This window comes from Myzus persicae, unplaced genomic scaffold (genome assembly GCF_001856785.1).
Source record: "Myzus persicae strain clone G006 unplaced genomic scaffold, MPER_G0061.0, whole genome shotgun sequence".
NCBI lineage: Eukaryota > Metazoa > Arthropoda > Insecta > Hemiptera > Aphididae > Myzus > Myzus persicae.
In genome coordinates this window covers 255476-281289 of record NW_019104045.1, presented here as the reverse complement: position 1 = coordinate 281289, position 25814 = coordinate 255476, and the positions used below count along the sequence as shown (strand labels likewise).

At 28.5% G+C, this 25814-nt stretch overlaps 3 protein-coding genes across 8 annotated transcripts in view; 2 read left to right on the top strand and 1 right to left on the bottom strand.

The window, feature by feature from the left end:
- The window catches only part of LOC111038024 (unconventional myosin-XVIIIa), a 54116-nt gene extending 44147 nt beyond the window's left edge, over positions 1 to 9969 (bottom strand). The window contains exon 1 of the mRNA XM_022320948.1: positions 9815 to 9969. The gene's annotated coding sequence lies outside the window, so the exon portion shown is untranslated. The remainder of the gene's footprint in view (positions 1 to 9814) is intronic.
- A 456-nt stretch (positions 9970 to 10425) lies between these two features.
- Positions 10426 to 13449, top strand: LOC111038026 (protein phosphatase 1D). Its single transcript, XM_022320957.1, has 6 exons — positions 10426 to 10691; positions 10766 to 11189; positions 11255 to 11389; positions 11464 to 11882; positions 11948 to 12273; positions 12340 to 13449. Exons 2-6 carry the CDS (start codon positions 10889 to 10891, stop codon positions 12896 to 12898), a joined length of 1740 nt encoding a protein of 579 aa, XP_022176649.1. The 5' UTR covers positions 10426 to 10691; positions 10766 to 10888; the 3' UTR covers positions 12899 to 13449.
- A 1399-nt stretch (positions 13450 to 14848) lies between these two features.
- LOC111038025 (myotubularin-related protein 6) lies at positions 14849 to 24184 on the top strand. Of its 6 annotated transcripts, none has more exons than XM_022320954.1 (11): positions 14850 to 15138; positions 15423 to 15639; positions 19152 to 19431; positions 19509 to 19666; positions 19756 to 19881; positions 19937 to 20071; positions 20135 to 20267; positions 20352 to 20584; positions 20651 to 20901; positions 20965 to 21469; positions 23925 to 24184. In XM_022320954.1, the coding sequence occupies exons 2-11, from the start codon at positions 15469 to 15471 to the stop codon at positions 24009 to 24011; spliced, it is 2079 nt and encodes a 692-aa protein (XP_022176646.1). In that variant the 5' UTR covers positions 14850 to 15138; positions 15423 to 15468; the 3' UTR covers positions 24012 to 24184. The 6 variants fall into 6 exon arrangements, with proteins under 6 accessions (XP_022176648.1, XP_022176646.1, XP_022176642.1 ...); XM_022320950.1 differs by lacking the exon at positions 23925 to 24184 and adding an exon at positions 22197 to 22562 and having other exon boundaries at positions 14853 to 15138; XM_022320953.1 differs by lacking the exon at positions 23925 to 24184 and adding an exon at positions 22197 to 22562 and having other exon boundaries at positions 14905 to 14919.
- The last annotated feature ends 1630 nt before the right edge of the window (positions 24185 to 25814 follow it).

Genomic DNA, 25814 nt, shown 5'->3' with positions numbered 1-25814 from the left:
TATTATTATTATTATTATTATATATGATTGACTATTTTTAAACGCAACTTAAATGTATATTAAATTTATTTTATGATTTTTACTAGACCCGGGAGAGTTTACATGTTCTCTTCAGGTAGTACTAAACTAGACCCGGGAGAGTTTACACGTTTTCGTCAGGTAGTACTGGAGTAGACCCGGGAGAGTTTACACGTTTTCGTCAGGTAGTACTGGAGTAGACCCGGGAGAGTTTACCATCGGGAGAGTTTACCATCGGGAGAGTTTACAATCGCCCGATTTTTGGTCGTAGCAAGAATTGGTTCTATTTTTTACTATTATAAAGTATTTTTTGGGAAATTACCTAAACCACGCTCGTGTGTTTTCTTATGACCTACACGAGCGTGTTGTGTAACACTCAAAAATCGTTTGGAGTCTCATAAATATTCCCACTATTTTTGGTTAGTTTAAAGTGTTTATTAAACAATGATTTTAAAAAATACTGTGCATTTTATACTTTACATCCTTCCCCCTCCCGACTTTTTAAGTGATTACAATTGTTACTATCAAATACCACCAAGTAAAGCATTATTTTTCTCCAAAACGTGATGACACATGAAAAATTAATAAAAATTGGGCAAGTGGGTAATCGTAGTTATTGAACAATTTGTACTATGGATAATAGTCCATAATAGGGATATGCTTATACAGTTCTACACACGGAATAAGAAAAATAACTAAATAAATCAAGAAGGATTTTACTTGATATTTACCTAGGTGTTTGACTAAATATATATAAAATTACGTAAATTATATTATGTGTATAGACTATAGATAACAACGTATTCTGTATAAGCATATCCTTCTTCCCTATTATAAACTATATTATCCTTAGCACAAGATGTGTAATAACTAGAAAACTGGGATTCCCATTTGAAAAAAAAAAGTTTGTATCGCCACCGGACACTCCTTAAGAGGCACAAAAATCTCAAGATTATGAAATTATGGTCTTTGAGTATATTTAAAGATTTCAAAAATCAGATATTGAAAAACTTCATTATTAAAGAATAAAAGGGGGTGAGCATACTTCTTGGATCACCCTGTATATAATATATTGCTTAGTATATTGTCAGGGCCGATATCACGGCTACGGGTACCGCCACCAGACCAGCCAACCTGTCTCCGGGACACCGTACATTCATAATACAATAAAATTATATTTATACATAACTGTGTTAATTCATTAATTGACCATCTCATAAACACCTAAAGAGTCATGTCAATAATAATTTATGATATATTTATGGTAGCATAGAGTAGCCGATTCAGAGTCTATTTCGACTCTATTTGAGCTATTTAAAAAAAATTAATATTACTGTAGATAAATACATTTTTACCCAGTCATAAACTTGAAAATGTTATACAAGATTCCTCATGAGTTTTTATAAGTGTAAATAAAAAAAAATTTACAGGATAGTCAAATTAAAATTTTAATGAGCGTTTTAAGTTAACATGTACATTTGATCTCGTAAATAAACAATATCTCATCGAACGATTTTCCTATTTTGTTGTAATTCAAAAACGAATAACCGTAAATACTAGAAATTTTCGCCAAATTTTTATTTTGTCATTTAAAAAATATACCGACTTTTGAGTTATTTATAGAAAGTTAAAATGTTAATTTTATTCTATAAATATCGTTAAAAAAAATTGTCTGCGTCAAAAAAAGCTTGAAAATTTAATGCAAAGTAGGTGCCTCATAAGTTGTTTAAATAGTAATTCGAAAATATTAAAGATACATTGGCACGATTTTTTTTTTATTAGCATTTAAAATTCAAATTACGTATTTAAGCAAATAATAACATTCAATAATACTTGAAACTTTTAAAATTCATTACTATTTATTATATGATTAATATTAAATTATGAATATGAAATTCATGTTTTTGGCAAAAATTAACTCAATCTTCTATATTATTAATAACTAAAATCTAATCTAAAATACTAAAATTAATTACTTAAATAGCAACATTATCATAAATATGCTTATAGGTAGTAATATAGGCCGTCTTCTGTTAGAATTCGCTTTCGTACACATTAATTTTATATCATCATTGATCCAATTTTAACATATCCATTACAGTGACCCAAACAACATCTAATGTACAGCCGAGCGCTGCCTACTTAGCAACCTTATTGCGATTAATACTTTTTCGAATTACAACACAAAGAATGTAAAATCATCATTTTATTTTTTTATTTATTTTTGTTATACCAGTAATAAAAACTATTTGAAGAATCTTGGATTACATTTTTAAGCTTTTTTACCAAGTGAAAAATACTTATTGACATTTATAGAAAAAAAACTTTTTCAAATATCTGTATAACTTACCTCAACCAAAGTCAAAATATTAAAAAAATTATACCATGTATAAAAAAAAAGTAGTACAAATATTTGGAGAAAAGTACTTACATACTTTACTACTTTAGGGTTTTTCATTTTTTAATTACAACAAAATAAGAACATCGATTAAATTACCACCTTTCATATATTATTTTGTTTTTCTTGATTAATTTGAAGAGTTCTGAGGGTTCTGAATTTCACCACAAAAAAGTACCAACTAGATACAATTTTCTATCAAAAACCACACTCAAAGTTGTAAATAAGAGCATTTTTTCTACCATAAAATGTGTTCAGTGTAAAAATACACAAAAAACACACACTTTATATACTAAAATTAAAACGCTATAGGTAAATCAAATACGGAAGTATATAACTATTTTTCTAGAAATAAATGTGGTAGCCATATAGGATCTTAGAAAAGGAGCCTTTATATTACGTGAAAATCTGATACAAATATCGATGTAGATAGGTACTAACATTTTAATTTACCTAAATATATTAAAAATAAATAAAATATATAACTATGATTCAGTCGTTTTTTTTTCTCGAAAAATGTTGTTTGGCCCCTTACCCGTCAACCACACTTCAGAATTCAGATACAACACTAAGCCAGTATAATATTATTCAAAAGATTAGCTTCAAATAACAATAGCCGTAAAATCGAATTAGTGCCAATATATCAATGTTAATTTTTTAATATAGGTACTTATTTATAGACCAACAAATATTCGAATCCTTGAATTTTAGAATTTTTTTAACTCCTAATTCACAAAGTGCGTAACTCATATCAAAAGATAATAATATATTGTATTTAATTAACTTAAAATTATTATGGTCCCCTATGAATTTTAAAAGACATGAGCTTATTCTTTAATTTATTCAATTTCACTAATTTCAGATTACTTTCCAGATATAGGTAAAAATGTTTTGATCTTTGAAAATGATTAACGACTTAAAGTTACAGTTACTATACTTCAATAAAAAAATAAAAATATATACCTTAGAAGCTCAAACAAAAGACAATATTTGTGCATTATGTAGTTTTATTACAACAATTCAGTATTATGATCTATAGAATTTTTTTAACTAGGAACAAATATTAGAACCGAATAGTTAGGTGTAACGGTACTAAATACAAAGGACTACCGGAAAGAAAACTAACCAACGCTCAACTGAAATATGTTCCTAGAATTAACAACGAAGACGATGTCATAATTTATAGGACACACAAAAAACAGAAGCGTTATAGGTACCTATTACCGGTACGCAAAACACAAGATATCGTTTTAAAATATAATATATACTATATTATATATATATATTTATTTATATATATTTATATATATATATTTATTTATATATATTTATATATATATATTTATTTATATATATTTTGACATTAACGTCCAACCTAACCTATTTTACACTGTTTTAATCCTAACTTATAAAAATATAAAAATCCACTAGTCGGTTCATTATGTAATGTATGTGTACTAATGCTTAAAAATAACTTTAATATTTAAAACTTAACAGATAACTTACCAATCACAACAGGCAAAGACTCCGGATTATACATTGATATTTTTTTTTTTAGATAATTAAATAATAGTTCTATAGATCTAAAGAAGTGCCCCGATTGGTTATTTTAGTATTTTAGTATTTTGATATTTGTGTAATATTACTATCTAATATCTATGTTTAAACATCATGTGTAAACGGTATATTGAATAAAAATTAGTTTCGACTAGTTAAATTTGTATTAGAATCACTATCCAATTATCTAACTTACAATATATCAACTCTAAATTATAAATATTAATATGTATATATTATTATAAATATAAATTTTAAACAAACGGAATTTACCTCCGTTTTCCACAGTTTTTGAACATACTTCAGTATCTATAAAGTCTGTATAATGGTATGTACATATCGCACCCCGGCGACTATAATGACACAAGTCAAAACCGGTATTTTTTCAGGAGAGATTTTTAAATTGGCTTGTAACTTATAATGTAAATAAAAAACTAACCAATCATTCAATAGTTTCCGAAACTGTTCTTATTTATTTTTTACATTTCATTAATATAACTGCAAATTTTTCGCAATTTATATCTAATTTTAATTCCTTAATTAGCCCACTAATTTCCCTCCTTACCGAGGTTGTTCATAAACAGCTCTCTCCTTAGCTAAATTTTTTCATTTTAAATATATCTAATACTTATCTCTCTATTACCTTTATTATTTAATCACACTGTATAATTTTATTACATAACACTGTCTGTTTTGCAAACTAATAACCTCCTATGATTTTATATTGTTGTCATGTTATACGTATAATCTTAAACTATTATGTTATCTACTTACTCCCAATATCTATTAATTGGTATATTAACTTTATTTTATTCGTATTATGTTATTACTATCCACATACTTTGTTATTATCTATATAACTCATATTTTATTTAATGTTGTAATCGTTGAACTGTAATAGTTTTAAGCTAAAAGTTCTAAAATAAAAAAAAAATAAAAAAAACTGCAAATTTAAAAACATAATTATTAAAATAAAAATTTTGAGTTGTGTCGGTTTGTGTAATTTGATTAAAAGTAATAATAATTCGCATCTCGGCGACTATAATGACACAAGTCAAAATATTACATTATATAGGTAGTTTAACAGTGAGTTATAAAATTCGTGGTATAGAGGTAGAATCAGATTTAGCCTATTATAATTATATTATAATGCCATACAGATTACCAATAGGGGCCTGGTATGGCTCGGAGGTTGGCCTCAGGCAGTATAACGTGTTCTGAGGTCAAGCATCGAATGGCGCCGATAGTTCATAGATGGGTGACTCAACTAAGAACTAACCACCCGGATTTTCAGTGACAAATCTTCGACCAAGTCCCGTTTTTCGTACCTTTGTAACGTTGTCCCCTGGGGTATCTTAGGAGCACTCAAATGAACCGTTTTTAGAAGGTAGATCAAGAATTACGAAAATCAAATTTGTGAGGGGGTTGACTACCAGAAATTACAAGGCTACAGAAATCCACATGACTCACACTAATGGCATCGAAAGATTTCTGCAGTTAAATGTGCCACTGAAAGATTATTTCTTAGGCATAAAAGTGTCCAACAGTCTTAAAATTGAAAATCGTTAACCAAAATTTAAGTGTTCAAATTAAAAATAATGTAATTAGAATAATAGATTTTTTAATGTCAGTAAGCTTCGACATTAGAAAACAATACTATTCAATTATTTTTAATTTGTACACATTTTTTTAATTATTTGTGTAGGTAGTAGGTTATATGTTTTTTCATTTTATTATTATTATGTAGGTACTTATACTTATGAAGAACAATTTATATACTATTTCTGACGTACGGTTGTTTTTTATTATTTTATACGTTTATCTAACTGACAAAGATAATTATTGACAATAGGTACATAGAAGATATACAGATTGCAGCTAAACTTGTATAGTATATATTTAGATAATAAGTAATAGGCCTTAAGCATTTTAAGATCTGATTTCAATTGCGAATAATCAAGGTCCGAAGATTCAGAATTTCAAAATATTCAAACTAAATGCACAGTTGTTTGGAGAGGGGGGAGTGAAATCGGGAAAAATGGACTGACCGATCTCATGTAGACATAACAACGAATTCAAATCAGTTTTAAAAAGTATTATCGCATTACTAAGTTTATCAGTATCACGGACAAAAGATTGGTATGTCTTGGCTAAAAGAACTGTCCGCTACCCTAAATCCCTTCATTGTCATTAACTAGCTTAAAAATTAAAATATCTTAGAAAATCGACATAAGTACAGAAACAATTTTTTACCCCCAATTTTGATCAAAGGTCGTCAATTCACTCTAGCCGGATTAACCTACAAGCAAATTAATCACTGCTTTAGGCCCTCGAAAAAATTCGGCCCGTCATTGATAGTAACACGTCGTAATTACGGAATTAAAATCTGTAGATTTGCACACTAAGTCGATGGTTAGACTAGACGCGGCATCAGCCCAATATTTTACCAAATTATTAGACCGTTTATTGAGAACAAAATTCGGCCGACATAAAAGGTCAGACTAAATCCAGATTTCAATAATTTTTACGTTAAAATAAAATTCAAAATGATCCATTTCAGCCACAATCAAATCATCACCAAGCAGGAACTTTAAGTAAAGTTCTCGGCCATTTAGAAACGGACATTATGGGTGAATTGTGGCATACTATCCACTAACCTTTTAATAATTGCAGTAAAAGTGTTCAAAATAGCGCAATTAATTTAATTGAAAGTCTTAAAATTGTCCTTCAAAATATTAGGTGCTAATGTGATGATTATGAAAAAAATGGTATGAAAAAGGCTAAAAATGAAGACTACAAATTGACTAGACACCGAAAAAAAATTAAAATAAATGAAAGTAGTTCTCATGAACTAAATGCAAAAGAGCCATTTAAAATAAACACTTTTTATGTAATAATTGATCAGCTTTATAGTGCTCTAGAACATAGAATTATCGCTTATACTTGTGTGAGAAATAATTTTAAGTTATTATCTAAAATTTCAATGGACAATTTGTTAATAAGGTATCCAAAAGATTTCCCCGACGATTAAACGAATGAGTTTAAACAGTTTTTAAGTTTTTCATCAACGGTTCTACTGAACCCAAATTCAATGTTGTATGTTTGTAAGGCGCCACGGAAACAACACATGCAAGTGTGGCATCTTAATATGACATTATGACTAAAAAATATAGTCATATTTTACTAATTTATCAGTTATCAATGTTTATATTCTCGTTTATATTTCTAGCAAAGAAGAATTAGGCAACATATCAAAAATTAAAATAATTATGAAGATAAAATTGAATTGTCGACTGTTAAAAATTGTCCATTTTCAATAATTACACATGATTTCAGTAACTCTTTGCCAAATATTAGTTTAAGGATTATGATTTTATTCTAACGTAGTACGCGTTGTATGTATTTAAGGAAAATAGAACGTACATAGCAAAATCAGTTTATAACAGACTTATAACCAAAAAATCGATTATAAAGAATTGTATATAGGTGTAATAAATATATTTAGTAGAAGCAAGTATATAATACTATTTTTCAGCAAAAATTGATTTTGAAAACGGTTTTTACTGGAGAAGAATACTAAGAATTTTTTGGAGAGAAAAAATTGAAAATGAAAAAGTATGATTTAGATCAGTGAGATTTATATATTAAAGCATAATCGAGAGCCCGCAATAAACATTTATTTCTTCAATCATTTTGAAAATAATATTTATTCAATAAATCAGCGTTTACATCTTTCTAATACCTAGTATTAAATACAGAATTACAGTTATATTATAAGAATTATGATAAATAGAAGAAATACATTTTGTCTTAATTGATTTTGTTTATTTAGGATTTAGTATTAAGATGAGTAAAATAATGTTAAAAAATAAAAGGTGTCTTGCCTTTGAACATTTAACGCATAAATATATGACTAGTCAGTAATTTGAGTTTGAGACCACTACTTTAGATGATGTCAACAGCAGTACACTATTTGTTTTATACCTCAGACCCACAAGCAACACAACTAATTTGAAAGCAGAACCAATCTTGTGTTAGCATTAATATTAGAATGAATTAATGAAAGAACCCATTATTAAACTTAGTTAAAGGTAAGAATATTATATAAGATACTTCATAGGATTTAATTAATATTTAAATTCTAAAGCAAGTTATGATTATTTTAAAATCATAATAGTTTTCATAGTTGTGACTAACTTTGAAATTAAAACATCAATAAACCCCATGAAGGTCCCTAGATAATATTCTAAACATTATGTTTTATAATAGGGAAATTCAAACAGATAACAACACAGAATTGGTTCTGCTGAATACATATTTGATATGTATGTGTTGTGAAGAGAAAACAAATAGTGTGCTATTATTCTCTTAAGAATTATTTTCGACTTAATAAAAATCAATATGGAAAATAATTAAGGGCATCGGATGAGGAATAACGTAAGGGACACTGCAAAAGAAAAAAAAAATAAGAAAAACAACTTCTAACGAGTAATGTAGCAGTAGTTACAGATGGAAACAAATAAAAGAAAATAAAAATAATTTATATAACTAATTTTATGATTGAAAAAAAATTTTTGAAAAAGGTAGTAAGCATTACCATTAACCAAGCATAACACATTATTCATTTGTACAGCTTCAAATGTTTCAATATGTCAATAAATTAATAGGTACCTACTTTATTAGCTTCTGACTTTTATAAATCAATACATAATTGATTGCATTTTTAAAAATAAAGTAAATATTTCACAAAGTAAAAAATGGAGATCACTAATGTAAGTACCTATCACTAATTTGAAACTTCCAATTTTTCAATTTAATAAACAAATACCTAGTCTTAATTCTTTCTTGGTAACTACATTAATTATATATTATTTTTAAAGTATCATTTAAAAATGTTACAATACTAATTAAAATGTACCTATTAAATACAATATTATCTTCAAATTATATGACAAATGTAAAGGTACTATTAGTAGTATGAGTTTAATAGATAAATTTAGATAGTATGTTAAGCATAAGTGAAAGGTGTAATTGTTGTTTAATAAATCACACAAAATAATTATATATTATACCTACATCAATAATTCATTTTGCAGATATTGATAAGATACATCATTAATAAATAACAATAATTAAATTAAACTAATTGATTACCATTACCAAGATGTTCACTATTTAAAATGGCATGTTTTGTTTAATTATAAATTTATTCAGAAATAGACAATTACCCACTGCATTGTATTATTAATTTTGATTACATTTAATATAATTACTACTGTTTATAATGAGTAGGTATCTAAATGTTCAAATCTCTATACCTAATGGCTGGGACAATTTTAAATTATTTGAATTGAAAATGTTGACTGAATCCTGAACAAATGCAACTGACATTAATAAATCACACAAAAGTAAACACTAAAAGCAACTAAGGTTTATTAATGTTTACCTTTATAGTTTTATATTAATCAAAATATGTGAAAATACCAAAAGCAAATGACACCCTGTACATTTTAGTAGGTAGGTAAACAAAATTTAATTCATGCATAACAAAAATATATGCTTTGTCAGTGATATAAAAATAAAATTATTCCCAAGTCATTACTCGTAATATATATGTCAAACGACGCAAAAAAAATTGTCGAGTACTAGTTATACGTAAATACGTAATAGGTAATTCTCAGAAAAAAAGACAAGATCGCATAATATTGAATATTTACATACTATATAGGTACATTTTTTGTACATACACATATACATTATCGCCGAGTATACTCGGTAGTGTGTATTAGAGCATTGGTGTATGGAAAAATTATACCAGTGAATACTTGGAATATTACTTACTCGGATATTACTGCAGGTGATGTGATGAAATCCTTTCGGGGACCGTAAACTAAACGGGCCCTTATACACATTATTATTATAATATAAATAAAAATATTATTTAGAGTGTGTGCGTATACTATAATAAACAAAATAATTAGATATAAATATTTAAATCAATTGGCGTAATGTAAACAGACGAATAATTTTTTAAAAAAAAAAACAAAAAAAAACAAAACAAACGTAAATTGCACTAAGATGAAAACAAAAACAAAACAGTCGGACCGCCCCGGACCGTGAAGCGTTATCACGTATTTGTAATTTTGTTCCGAATAAATTCGTGCCGTGATTGCGGCGGACGGTGGTGTGTGTACGCGCGCGATTGCACACGTACGAACGCGGGTCGACACTCGACCGAGTCGACCGCCTTGGAAGGAGGCCACCACCCGGCGGGGGTACTCGGCACCGGACGACGACGAAAATCCATTCTCCCGCACCACCACTCGTTAGCCCATCATGGGGCACCGGTGCTGCCAACCTGCTGGGCGCCGGGACATTCGCGGTCGCGCAGTTTGCTAGACGTACCGACGAATGGTAATGCACTTCAAAAACACAAATTCGTTATTAAACGCGATCTAGATACTAGCGCTCCAACACTTGTAAACGCAGTTAAATGTTAATGTGTTACGGTCGTCGCGATTGCATTTTACTCCTTCGACCGTATTTTAACGATAAACAATTTTAGATTAATTATTTTTTTTGCATTTCCCGTCGCCATTGTCTCGTGCGCGTATTCGTCCGGTGTACCGAAGTGAACGTCCGGTCCGGTTGTCATCGCAGTTTACTGCGCGCCATTTGTCTCGCTTTGTGCGTTGACGACGTAGAAAGTAGTTGCATGGTGAACCCTTTGATATTTGTCTTGTACTGTTGATCCCACCAAAAAATTAAATTTTGTGTATGTCCTGGCTTCAGATTGATTAACCCGGATTGGCCTTGCTGTAGGTACGTCGTGACTCGTAATGTTAACGTAGAGGGTCGTTCGTACGCAGACCTTTCTTTAGCTCAGTACTGTTAGTTCTTATACTAACCATCGCAATGCCAAGCATCGGTGTTAACCTACGAGTGACCGGTTACTGCAACCAGGGCGGTAGAAAGTACATGGAAGATATGTTTTCGGTGGCCTACCAGCAGACACCGGACATGAAAGACTTGGAGTACGCCTTCTTTGGCATATTTGACGGACATGGTGGTTCGGAAGCAGCTGCATATGCCAAAGATCATTTGCTCGACACCATCATCAAAGATGATGCATTCTGGTCAAAAAATGATGAAGACGTATTAAGGGCTATCCGTAATGGTTACGTAAATACTCATATTGAAATGTGGAAAAACTTAGGTACATACATTGCATGCATTTACTTATTATAGAATAACACACAAATAATATATTTAATTGTTTAGAAAATTGGCCGAGAACTCCATCTGGTTTACCTAACACATCGGGTACCACAGCAAGCATAGCATTTATAATGAGAGGAAAAATATATACTGGTCACGTTGGTGATAGTTGTATAGTACTTGGATATCAAGATGAAGGTAATAGTTTTTATATACTTTGCTTGACAATTGTTTTTCTTAATTATTTACACTTTTATATTTTCCTGTCGTAGAAAACGGAGAGTGGAAAGCTAAACCATTAACACGAGACCATAAACCAGAATCATTTGAAGAAAAAATAAGAATAGAAGAGTGTGGAGGCAAAGTTATTAATAAATCTGGTGTTCCTAGAGTAGTATGGAATAGGCCTCGCATTGGTCATAAAGGTCCTGTACGCCGTTCAACTACAATCGATGAAATACCGTTCCTAGCGGTAGCACGTGCTCTTGGTGATTTTTGGAGTTACAATTCTGAGCATAATAAATTTGTTGTATCTCCTGAACCAGATGTTGAAGTTTTCGATGTAGATCCTTCTAAACATCGTTGTTTGATATTTGGCACTGATGGCTTATGGAATGTTCTTTCGGCAGATGTAGCAATTTCAAATGTATATGGAACGGAAAAACATAATATTGAAATGAAATCTTTAGAAGTAAGATAAATGATAGTATATATTTTGTAAATAAATTTAATTTCTTTAATTGTAATTTTTTTCAGAAAGTAGATTGGTTAAATCCATCAAAAAATCTTGTTGACAAAGCAATTTTACAATGGAATAAAGTAAGATTGAGGGCTGACAATACCACAGTTATTACGTTAATGTTAGATCCACCTGGTCCACCTGCTCCACAAGTGCTATTAAAACATAAAATGCAGACTGGTAATATGAAATGTGAAGATAAAAATAGTTGCAAATGTGTTGACGGAGATCCACAAGTTCAAAGATTTGGTAGAGGTTCAAGTGGTGGATATGCCATATTTACTAGATATCCTACAGATCATCATCTAAGAGCATCAAGTGCTCTTCCCAGCACTTCAAAACCGTAAGTGACTTAATATTTTACTTTAATACATTTTTGTGTTACCGTTTTTATTTATTTTTTGTGTAGATATCCTAATACTCCTATAGAAACACCACCTTTAAAAACAAATAAAGTACTCAGAACATCTGCAAAAATTAATAATAATAATAATAACAACAACAATAATAGTACTAGTAAAAAGGATAGTCAACCAGCAGAAAAAAGGTGTACACTGACAAGCAGCGGAAGAATTGTCAAAAAACAAAAATTAAATGAAAAGTCTACAATTAATGATGAGACTTCAAAATTAGGAAATAGTGATTCTGAAAATGAGCAAATGCCACGTGAACCTTGGCTGTTGTCTCCTACTAAATCAATTAAACCCGAAGAGACTAAAGTGGGTGTAGTATTAAGAAGTTCTGGAAAAATCCAGAAGGTATGGAAATGTAATGACACCAAAGAAGATTCTACTCCAACTAAAATTACAACATTATCAAAAATTAAGACACCTTTGACAGAACCAATGACTAGAATATTAAGGTCACACAAAAAGAAAGATAGCAGAAGATTCAAAAAAGTTGCATCTAGATCATCTTGGCCTGCCGGCATGGTAACTCGTAGTCATAGGAGAAGCGTTAAATGTTAATTATATATTTTTTCCTTCTGTTAATTTTAATTAATTTTACCACAAACTACCAAAATCATTCAATATGTTAATATTTTGTAGTATTGTTTTTATTGTATGTCCGTTTGACATAGTTTTGCTTATAACACAGAAATTATTGTTGTGTTTTTCCTTTTCTTATTTGTTTTACCTAACAAACAGAAATATTTTAATTTTTTCAAATTCAAACAAATATAATCTATTATGTATTTTTTTCTACTAATTTAAAAAAGCTTTTTAACAAATTATAATTTGTAATTATTTGTTCAGTTCATTAGTTATGCTATTGATTAATTGTACATTTTATAAAATCGACCCATTTTATTATGTCATTTTTTCTCTTTTAGAAAAATTGTTAAATGACAATATTATAAAATTTAATTAATAGTTATGTATAAAACAATTATATTTTTTTAATTGTAAACATTGTGTTAAAAACATATTATCTTTATAATTATTCACAGGATGTGAAATGTAAATGTTTGTTGAAACTATTAAGAGTAAAATATTAAATCATACATATTTATATTAAATGTTACAATTTTTTTTGTTAGAGACTTATCTAAAATCATGGCTTTGTGTCTGGCTTGTACAAATAATATTGATAATATGATTTATTTTAATGATAACGTATGCCACGCCCCCCTGGAGTCTATGTCCAAGGCTTTAAGTCAACCGATTCGAATTTCGAACAAACCACACGACTGTTTGCAGTCAATTTCACGAAATATGGCTCTCGACGGGAACATTTTCACGTGGAGCTAAAACATATTGTTTCAAGGAAAGCGCGGATAAATTAAATACAATATTTCCTGAAACAAATTATCAACAATTCTACTTATTTACTATCACGATTGTTAATTATTTTGCGAATACGAATACAATTGTGAATTTTACATTAAAAAAAATAAAACATTGAACAAATTCAATTTTTTTTAATACCCGTCATTCTTGTCACTATTCTGTCATAGAACAATGTCGGTACTAACCATAGACATATAATATTCTATTATGTGTCTATGCTACTAACTTCTAATGAGTAATGATCGTTGTACATTTTTAATTGTGGGGCCCATTATCTTCTTGAAGAATGAATAAAATTAAAAATAATTTATTCTAAAATTTCATCCCATAAACCTTTTAAAAAATCATCTTAAAATTGTTCGCAATGAGCAACACATTTCTTCCAGTTATTCACAGTCATGAATTCTAACGTTTCATTCGTGTGGCGAATAGTCAGGACTCTTTCAAAAAGCTATTTTTGAACGTTCATTTACCCTTGGATAGATTATTGGTAAACTTTATGGTACGGGGAATTTTCCATCACGATTTTGGATTGTTATTCCAAATGTTATAATATATTTAGTACAAGCTAGTATTTGAAAATAAAGAAGAATTATTTTGGGAATACTAAATTTTCACCTAAAAACTTATTTAAGTAGATAACCGGCCGAGGATCGTTTTTTTAACGAAGATTAACCGATGTACACAAAAATGTTACTCTTAGAACAACAGCCACAAATATCATTAAGCTCTCATTGAATTGTCATAAACATGAATGATTCTTCTTACAAAATACTATTTTTATATTTCTCCATGATACCCAAGCCCGTACCCACAAGAGATTAAGATCAAAAGTGAGCCCCTGTAGGATAGTAAGTTTCCTATGATACACGGATAATGGATGAACATATTATTTATATTTGGCCTCGGGGGGCCGGGGCCAAAATTTTCTTAATCTGGGCTTGGTGATACACTGATACCCACTTCAAAATTACAAAACATACTAGTATCCACGGTCCCAAGATATTATCTAAAGCCATGTATACCTTATCGTATTTTGATAACCGTTTACAATCAATGCTACTTCACGGAAAGTGAAAAAGGAAAGTGAATAGTTTTATTACTCTATGGTGAAAACTGAATAGATTAAATGCTATAATCAATGCTGCTATCACCTTCAGTTAATACCTATTCGGTTTTAGACTTTTAGTCTTTGCAGCGTAAGTAATGTGCTTATGACTGCTTTGCTTAACCGTGGTTTAATAGTTAATAGTTACTAGTTTAAAGGGGCCAAATGCCTACACAACTTTTCTCTGAAAACTTCATATTCTTAATTTTTTCAGTTATTTATTTATGTTAACCTATTTTTAATTCTCTAGTCACTCGATTTTATTAATGTGCCTTAAATTGTCAAGATGGAACATATAAAAACTCCAAAAGTAATTTATTTAATTCCTAGTCACGTCCTTTTAATTATAAACTATAAACATTGAAAATATACTTAAGAGTTGGGTATTTTGTCGGGTGCTTGTGGCTGAGGTTAACACATTATGCATGTGTGCTAGATACCTAGATTCCTTCTTAAATTATCCTGATCTACACAATCCCTAACCTACCCACCTGTAGTGTTTAATTATTCTACCCGGAGAGGTTATGGCAAGTGGTTTGTATTCTGTAGTTATTATAGTAGATCTAACCCAGGTTGTTGTGCATGCTTTTGTAGGACACGCAGTGAGTTGTGTGTATAAATCTGTAACACATGCAGTTGTATGGCCGAAAAAGACAGGTTCGTGTCACCGGCTGGCTTCCGTCTGTATCGTTTGTCATCGGCTCCCGGATCGTACTCTCTGTTCTGCCGCTTGAGGTCGTGGCTACAGCGTGAAGCTGCCATGGCCAAAGTGGCCAGGCAACAGCAACAGGACGGTTCGGTCATTAAAAAGGTACACCGTGTTATTCAGTCTTAAAAGAATGCTGATTAATAATTAAAATTATTATAATAATTAATAAGTATAAAAATAATTACATTAAATAAGACTTAAAATAATTTATTCAGCTATTGACTTTTAAAATCTATCAAAAGATAATTCATTTGTCAGCTATCAATTAATAATATTTTATCTACACACTCTTAATATTAATTTCGTCTAAAAAATAAATGTACCCATGTACTTACATAGATATTTGTATAATTTCAAATACAGAAATATAGTATCAAAGACTAAGTTATCATAATTATTCTCTTAATTATTAGTATTACAAAGATAACATTAAAGGGAAAATAATATATAATTTATATTATAGAACATTTCTAAAATATTTTTATTTTAAACTTATTAAACATATAAGTTTCAAATTACCAAGTTTTCACCAGTGGCGCCTGTCCTATGTCCAAGTGTGTGACTAAAACACTCGTCTTAAGTGGGTGGTACATATAAGCTTGTATTATTGGGCTATTTTTTTAAGTTTAGTCTTTTAAGCTAATAATTTAACCCTTTCACTATTTTAGAGATACTATTACATTCCTGTATTTTATAATATCATCATTTGCCAGTAACCGTACAATTTTAGGAAACCCTTGCTCTAAATTTTTTAAAAATGAATAGTTAGATCATATTATAGCTCTTAAAATTGGGATTAAAACATATTTTATTTTATGAAGCATACACAGGTTGCAGAGCATAAATAGAGTAGCAGTGAAAAGGTTTATGAACATAACTTTCAAAGCAAATACAGAAAGTATTATATTATAATTACGAAGAGCACATTCCTATCTAAAACTTTAAAATATTTTTTCATTTTGATTAGAAAATAATAATTATTATTTTTATGGTTTTTAAATTAATTTTTTGTTAGATTTATTTAGGTTCAGCTAAACATTTATACATTATACTTGAACAAATCCAAGGTTTATATTTTTTGTTTATTTGTGTATCCAATTTAATTAGTACCTATAATTAATAAATATATGAATATATTAATTGAGAAGTTTGGGGGGCCTCCACTCAGGTCTGTAAAGATTTTGCAACATAACTTGGAATGAACCTCGGCACCACTGGATTCTACTGTACTTCATGTACATTGCGATAATTTTCATATCAATTTTTTTAAAACAAAACATTCATTAGATTAGTTTTTGAATTGTTAAAAGTAAGCAACACAATATAAATAAATAATTTTGAAATCCATTAATATAAAAATTCACCCTATAATTGCATGGTTTTGCATATGTCATATATGCATGAAATTACTACCCCTTATCCACTTATTATGTATTCACATATATATTTAAAAAACAATTTGTCATAAGTTATATTTTAAACAATATTACATTTAGGTGCCATGTTTTAATTATTTCTTTTGTTAAACCTAGTTCTCATGTACTTTATAATATTAATTTAACTCTTATTGCTCACGAATACAATCAGCAGAATAATATTTCTTTATAGCTAAAGTTTTACGTATAATTTATGGATAGTCATTTTGAAAATATCTAATACATACTATATTATATATATTATAAATTAGTGGCACCTTGACTTTGAAGGGCAGTTGCCCCGATAATTTTAAAGGGGTGTGTTGGGTGGGTGGGTGAGCACCTACTAGATTTAGTGAGAAATTGAAGTATTAGACTACTTCATCTGAATATATGATATACAAATACCTAAAAATAATTAAAGTTAATAATTTATTAATTATAATAATAACTTCAATAAAAAAAGTATTATATTAAGAAGTCTTGGGGTGGTTATATCTTTCAAAAACAATTGCCTGATAAAATATATATTTACTTCACTATGCCACTGATATAGATATAATTCTGTAATGACTAAAATGTTTCATCTTAATTTTAATATTAAGTTAAGTGAGGAATATATATATTTTAGAATGATTTGTTTATGTCCCTGTATTTTTTATGATAATATGAGTAATCCAAAACAACAATAATTATGGATCGAATTTTGAGTTGAGATCGTACATTAAAAAACCATTATTATTTTGCTCTGAGGTGAGCAAAAGTGAATGTGGTGTCCAACATTTGGTTCCTGTTTTTTGTTTTGCTAATTTTTTTAAGTAAAACCTCCTAAATATATAATAATTGACAGAATGTGTATATTAAAAATTTTAATAACACTAATAACATCTATTAATCACTAAAACGTGTAAAGATATTTATTAATTGGATGGTTTGTAAAATATTTTAATCCTATATAAAGGTACCATTGCATCAATATAATGTGAATATAGTGAATATATGCCACAAAGTACAAAATATAATCAATATTGTTACGATTAATATTATTAAACAGTCTATTAACATTAACATAAGTTGAGTTAAGAAAAAAATGTATATATTTAACAGCTTATTCAAATGTGATAAGGCAATTTTTAATTAATTATGTCTTGTTTAATATTGTTTAATAAATTAACTCAAATTAAAAAATTGTATAGGAATAAGACAAAATTAATTAACGAAACACAACTAATAAAAAAAAAAATTATCAACATGTTTATGTATACCTGTTCTATTGAAATAAATATTTTAAAAATAGTTTAAAACAACCCTTACTTTCTAATTTCTTAAAAATAAAAAGAATAACAGACGCATATTATACACATCTCCAAAAATGTCTGTGATCGTTCTAACATCCTCACAAGAAAACTAACATGATTAATCCAAGGCAAAATATTGAAAAAATATCTAGTTATAACCTACTTATTGAATAGTTCTCAAAAATTAACCATTAATAGAGTGAAATGAGAGTCAACAAGAAAGGGGGCCTCTTGGTCCACTCAAGACTTGTTTGTCATTATTTCATATTATGTTTGAAGCTTAATACACATTATGATTGTTTGCGTAATACTTATGTAGTGTACTAGAAATATTACTAAATTATTTATGTTCAAAATGTGCAAAATTCAAATTAGAAATTCACACACTAAAAAGTAATTTAGCCACTCTAAATAAAATTGCTCTCAATAACTATTGGGATTCTACAAAAATATTTAGTACTAATTCAAAAAAATAAGTTAGTAGTAGTCATCATTTTAACTTTTAAGATAAAACATTATATGCTTTTTAAAAATATGAAATGCATGGTGTAAAATTTGAGATTAGAAAAAATCATATGTTTTCAATAACTTTGTGTATTTATAAAGATCTAATGTGGTTCACTTTGGAATATTCAAGATGGTATTTTGCTTTGTGACTAATAACATAATCATTTTTGGCTTAGGTATTGACATTTTTTAGATATAATTTAATGTATAAATTCAAATTAACTAATTTATGTTACACATAGGCCATAGCTGCCCTTCATAAATAAAAGCTTAAGTAGCTCACAATTTAAAATGCTATTTACTTATGCTTATATTTAAGTCACATAAAGTATTAATTATTATCTATTAAATCTGAATTATTTGATTTTAAAATGTATACTTATCTTAATTTCAGATAGAAAATGTACGAATGTTAGACCGATATAATTCCAAAAAAACATCAGCTGGTACATTATATTTAACAGCTACCCATTTAATATTTTTCGATACTGAAAATAATAAAGAATCTTGGGTGCTACTAATGCATATAGGCAATGTCGAAAAATTGCCTATTACAACTACTGGTTGTCCAATTCTAATACGATGCAAAACATTCCTATCAGTCACATTTGTCATACCAAAAGAAAGAGATTCCCACAATATATTCACGTCATTGCTTGTTCTCTGCCAACCTGGTTTGTATTTAAATTGCTATTTAATTTATAAATATGCATTGGTCTAAAGATAATGAAATGTTATTAAACATTTTCAGCAAAAATCGAAGATGTTTACTGTTTTTTATATAAATCTAATTCTGATAAGATATCAAAAAGTGCTGGTTGGGATAGCTTTAATCTGGAAAAAGAATACCAAAGAATGAATGTACCTAATGAAGCTTGGAGTCTTACTACATTAAATCAAGACTATCAGGTAGATATCTTAAATTAATTGTATTTTTATATTCCTAATATGTATACGATACTTGATAATAAGCTCATACAATTAAAACATTATTGCAGTTGTGTGATACTTACCCAAAGTTCCTTTTTGTACCATCGTCTGTGAGTACATCCATTTTAGTGGGTAGTTCAAAGTTTCGTAGCAAGGAACGGTTACCAGTACTTACTTACTTACACACAAATAAGGTATTACTTAAATCATATTTTTTGTGTCTTGAAGTGTACATTTTTTCACTTTTAGGCATCTATTTGCCGCTGTGCACAACCATTATCTGGATTTAATGCCAGATGTATGGAAGATGAGCAACTTCTCACATGTATACTTTACACAAACCCGGGTAGCGAGTACATGCATGTTGTTGATACCAGACCAAAGGTAATTTTATTGGCAAAATAACTAAATAAGATTTATTATTGGATATTATGTGTACATTTTTAGATTAATGCCATGGCAAATCGAGCAACAGGGAAAGGTTATGAAAATGAAAACTTTTATGATAGTATTAAATTTAATTTCTTAGGTATAGAAAATATTCATGTGATGAGAAATAGCTTGTCCAAAGTTGTAGATTGTGAGTACTATTGTAATACAAATTATAACTTAATAAATAACACTTACTTATCTTTTTGATTTAAATATTAATATTTTTTACTAGTATGTGAACAACGAAATCTATCTATGTCACAATTTATTGGAGGATTAGACAGTAGTGGTTGGTTACGGCATATTAAAACTATTCTTGATACATCAGCATTTATATGCCAAGCAGTTAATAGTGGAAAGTCTGTTGTAGTCCATTGTTCAGATGGATGGGATCGAACAGCTCAAGTCTGTTCACTGGCTTCTCTAATGTTAGATCCATATTATCGCACACTCCAAGGATTCCAGGTTATTTAAAATATTTTACTCAAAAGTTGAAACTATATTATAATTTTTAATTTAATTAAATACTAGGCGCTCATTGAAAAAGATTGGTTAGCATTCGGTCACAAATTTAGTGATCGGTGTGGCCATATAGCTGGTGACTCTAAAGAAGTCTCTCCAGTATTTACACAATTTATAGAAGCAACGTGGCAGCTCACAATGATTCAACCTACTTCATTTGAATTCAATGAGAGATTTTTATTAATTTTACATGACCATGTAACATCCTGTCAGTATGGGACTTTTATTGGAAATTGTGAAAAAGAACGTGTCGATCTCAAGTAATTATATTACTCCCATTTCATAAAGTTAGTTCAATAATTTATTTTTAAATAATTATTTAGACTCAAGGATCGTACATTTTCTTTTTGGGGTTATGTTGAAGAACATAAAAAAGAATTTTTAAATCCCCTTTATAGTGCTCAAACAGAAACTATGAGCCCTGATTTATCACCACAAAATATAAGATTTTGGCGAGGAATGTATTGTCGATTTGAAAATGGAGTCCATCCACGTGAGCACGTATACGACATTTTACTAGCGACTAGTGAACAAACAAAATCCATTGATGATCACGTAAAATTCCTACAAAAAAGATTATCATACTTTAAACGTAAAATAACTGATGGTGCAGACATGGTCAAAAACAGTCTGTTCTCAAAAGAAATATGTGTAGAGCCTATGAGCTATAACAAAGAAGACAATATTATACAATCTATGAATGATGCATTTGATAATTTAACTGTAATGGAGCCAAAATTAGATGAAGCCCATAAGGTGGCTATTGAATGGAAGAGCTTAAGAGAAGCAGTTTCTTGTGAATGTTCCACTGATTCTTCTACAAAAAAAGTAATACATTATTTTTATAATATTAATTATTTAATTTTTTTGAAAATTATCTTATTACAATAACAATTAGTAACCCAAGGTGGGGACAGAACCATTAGCACATAAGTAGTGTGTTGAGATTATGAACACAAATGGATAGTGGTAATATTGATGTATTATCTATATGTGTGTTACTAACATGTAAGACACCTATCTCTTGGACCTCAATACATGACAAAAAAAAACATGTTCCAAGAGAAGACTGTCTTATGTGGTTGTTGTGTTCCTACTACAGTAATATTTGTAAACATTACCATTTAATTTATTTTATTATGCCTTATTTTTTATATATTTTATCACTATTTATAATCATTACTGATAATTAATAACTATTATTATATTTTAATTATTACACAAAGGCATTCAATGCATTAGTGTATTAAGAGGAGGGATAACCCCCCACTAAAAAAAAAAAAGGTTCATGATGAATTAATTTCTTTTGAGTTGTTCTTTTAGTCAATAATAACCCCCGATTAAAACCCCCTGAAATAAATTTTTTAGTATGCCACCACAGAATAAGACAATGCCATGTGATGTATCTTGTTTCCCAGTTACAATGATTTGCACTTTTTTATTTTCTGGAAAATTACTATTCTAAATAAATTCACTGCACATATTATACATTTTTTAACTATATTTTATTATAAATTACAATAATTAAATATTTATATTTATACTTTATATTTAGTATCACTGTTGGAAATGTGGAAATGTGTTTTGCACTCGTTGTATAGATATGAATGTTTCATTACCTGGGCACCTTAGTCAAGATCCTGTGCCTGTATGTCACGGATGTCGTAAAATTGTTTCAAGATCATCGACAGAATCTTCTTAAGTTCATTGTGTTATTATTAAACTAATTATTAGTTCATTTTACTAACATTAAGACCAGTTACAATATTTATACTTAAATCTGTAAATATAAACCTATTCTAGTTATAAATTAATTATTTTATGAACATATAGCCTAAATTATCTCATAGGTTCCCAATTTTTTAATAGCGCAATACTTTCTATACCACACCGATTAATATATAATTTAAATAAGCTAAAATTTTGACTTGTTAACTTTTGTTATTTTCTTTAGCAAATTGAGAAAAATATTGGCACAAAATGAATAATAGATTATATTATGTATTAAAACTTTTAATTTAATAGTTATTTTATTTTAATCATACTATTTATCAAACTTTAAATAATTTGATTAGGTATTATATAATTATATAATTATATTGATATAAAGCGAAATCAATAATATTTTAATTTAAAAATAAAAATAAATATATTTAGTGTTTACTCACTACATGCATACATAAATATAAAACAATACTGAATGATAATATTATAATTATCTATGCTTTATACCTAATAATTCAGTTTTAGATATTCCATAAAATAAAACCATACAACTATATTAACATAAAATTTGAGTAAAACAGTAATGTGTTGTTACACATTACAATTCAAAATTAGCAAAACTTAATTATACTACACTTTAAATTTAAATTTAAATCTCAAACTTGTTTGAAAATATAATGGTTTGTTTAAACCCGAGATAATTAATTGGTAAACCATTTTAATTAAGTTTGTTTTATATTTATATTGACCACAAAAAGTGTAGATTTAATAAATACTAAAATAATTACAATTTTACGTACACTATTAAGTATTGATACATAGTACATAATATAGATAAAGTGCCTTTTAATTTTTCGTGTTGAAAATTTGGATCAAACTTATACGATTGAAAAGTGATATATTAAGTAGGTATATACCTACAAATAATGAAGTTCTAGTTTTTAAATTAAATAAAAATGTAAGTTTTAATAATGTAATTCCATTTCCTATACCATATTACTATATATATATATTACATTATTATAAACAAAGATATTGATTCTAGAACAATTATAAAAGTTTTTTTTAATGTTTTACTAAGCAATGTCTTCAACATATTATATGTGTATAACTGAATAAGAAATGCAACACTACATGTGTTGCCTTCGTCTTATAAGTTTATTGCATACCAACATTTTTATAAAAATATAAAATATACTATTGAAAACCATATTGATCATATTTTTTAAAACCTTGCATAATATCCCAGTTGTTTTAATATGTATGTCTAATCTGTAACAGTAGCAGATCCAAGGGGGGGAGGAATTTATATTCAAATGTATTACATTGTAATGTAATGTACATTGTGACTTGTGAGGAATGCTAGTTATATTCAGCATTACATATCGTTATAACAATAATAACGTTTCCATTATCTAAAAGAATGGTGATATTAAAAAGTATGTTATTAAATATGAATAGTATCTGTTGGATACATTTTAATTCCCCTCCCCCCCCCCCCATCTATCCTTGATACATTTCTGGATCCGCCTCTGATCTGTAATCTATGTATTTGCAGATTTTATACATGTTGTGCTATCACAGACTTGGAAATTGTACACATTTCAACATTGACTTTCGAATTCAAGAAATTAACGTTTTCTAATGGGTTAGGTTGAAGGAGCACCAATCAGCCTCAGTTCTCAATTCTTGAATTACAAAACATTTCCGGATTACCTGTATACCCTATAATAGTTGAACAGAAGTAACAGAATGCGCTGTCGTTATTGTCTTGGACCTCACCATATCCGTTAAACCCGCAATACTCATTAATTATAATAATGATCTAAGCTTATAAGTCAGTATATTTTTGAGTTTTGAGAAATTTTTTATAAGATATTTTTTTAAGATTTTAACATGAAATGTAGCTAATTTTTTGATTTTGATAATATAATTCCCTTAACATATGAAAACTGTCAAATGATATAAATTACCAAATACTTCGTACACTTTGAGCTTATTATAGAAATATAGACATTAAAAATATGTTATTGGGTAAAATGGCTTAAAAATTGAAAACAAGATCCCTCATTAGTTGTTCTTGTAACAATTAAAAAATGTGTAAAATTAAGTTGTTTAATTTTAGATTCTGAATGTATTGTTTTGACAATGAATGAAGTGTGTTTTTTTTCTGTCATAAATTTTTGGGGTACCTAGTGAAAATGCTCTGATTTATGACTTCAGCTTGAAGATACTTTCTTACTAGAAAGTGAATCTAGTTGGTACGTCCTGGAGGGACAAAATTGAAATTACGCAGTAGTTTTCGAAAGCGTAAAGAAAAACAAAACCAAAAAAAGGTGTAGGTACAAGTGGTTTGCTGACGTCTTGCTCTACAGAAGTTGTCGAGTATAACACTGTAATATATGTGTTAAATTTGAATGCAATGATAAATCATTGAGTACGAAAAACGATTCTGAGCCGATAAAGGTAGACTGCAACTTGGAAATCTTCTATTAAAACTTCTTATCTTAACAAATAACAATGAAAGGGAAAACTTTAACTGAAAAATAATGTTCAAATTTTCGTGGTTTTGATGAATTTTATCAAAATTCAAATTTGCATGCTTATAAAAAATAGTCGTGTCTGCATGTAAGTACTTAATACCTATATTTAATATTTTTGAACTATTATTAAAGCATCTTACGAGGACACCTGCGTTAAATTTTTAAGCTTTTTTGGAAAAAGTAAAAAAAAATTTAATGACAAAAATTTAAAAAAGAATTTACAAAATTATTGAATTTCTCATGTTATAAATTGCTCAAAAAATATTGGTGTATACTTGGTGAATATTTTCACTCGTTTAGGTTATCAAACAAATAAAATTTGATTCCTTTTGAACTATTTATGGCAGTGAGAAATTTTCGAATTTAGTAAATTTGCTTTTAATATTATTATTGATAAAAAAATATTCCCTTGAAAATGTAATGCAAGATTTTTCGTTAGTTCATTGATAGCAGTTCAAAAATATTGAAGATGCATTGACATAATCATTTTTTATATGCATTTAAGGAGGTCCGTTACGTTAGCACCACCATACTCGAAAATCCCAAAACAAATTTTGCCAACGATTGTTATTCCATTTGTACATATTTGTACACTCCTCCGAACGACCCTAAAAATATAAATCAATAACTATTAATAAATAACAATTATTTTATAATAATATAAAATTAAAAATATTTTTAATTCGTATTTGAATACCCAGCCAACAAATTGTCTGAGTTCAAGTACAAATTCTTTAAAAAGTATTTATAGAGACTTTAAAATACTTTCAAATTGTGGATAACATATTTTTACCTTATAAATTAACTGAACCGACTTTCATGCCTTACTTTAATTTTATATGGTATACGTCTTACACCGCATAATTTGTTGGAACTTTAAAATACTCAACTGTTTTCTTTGTGGG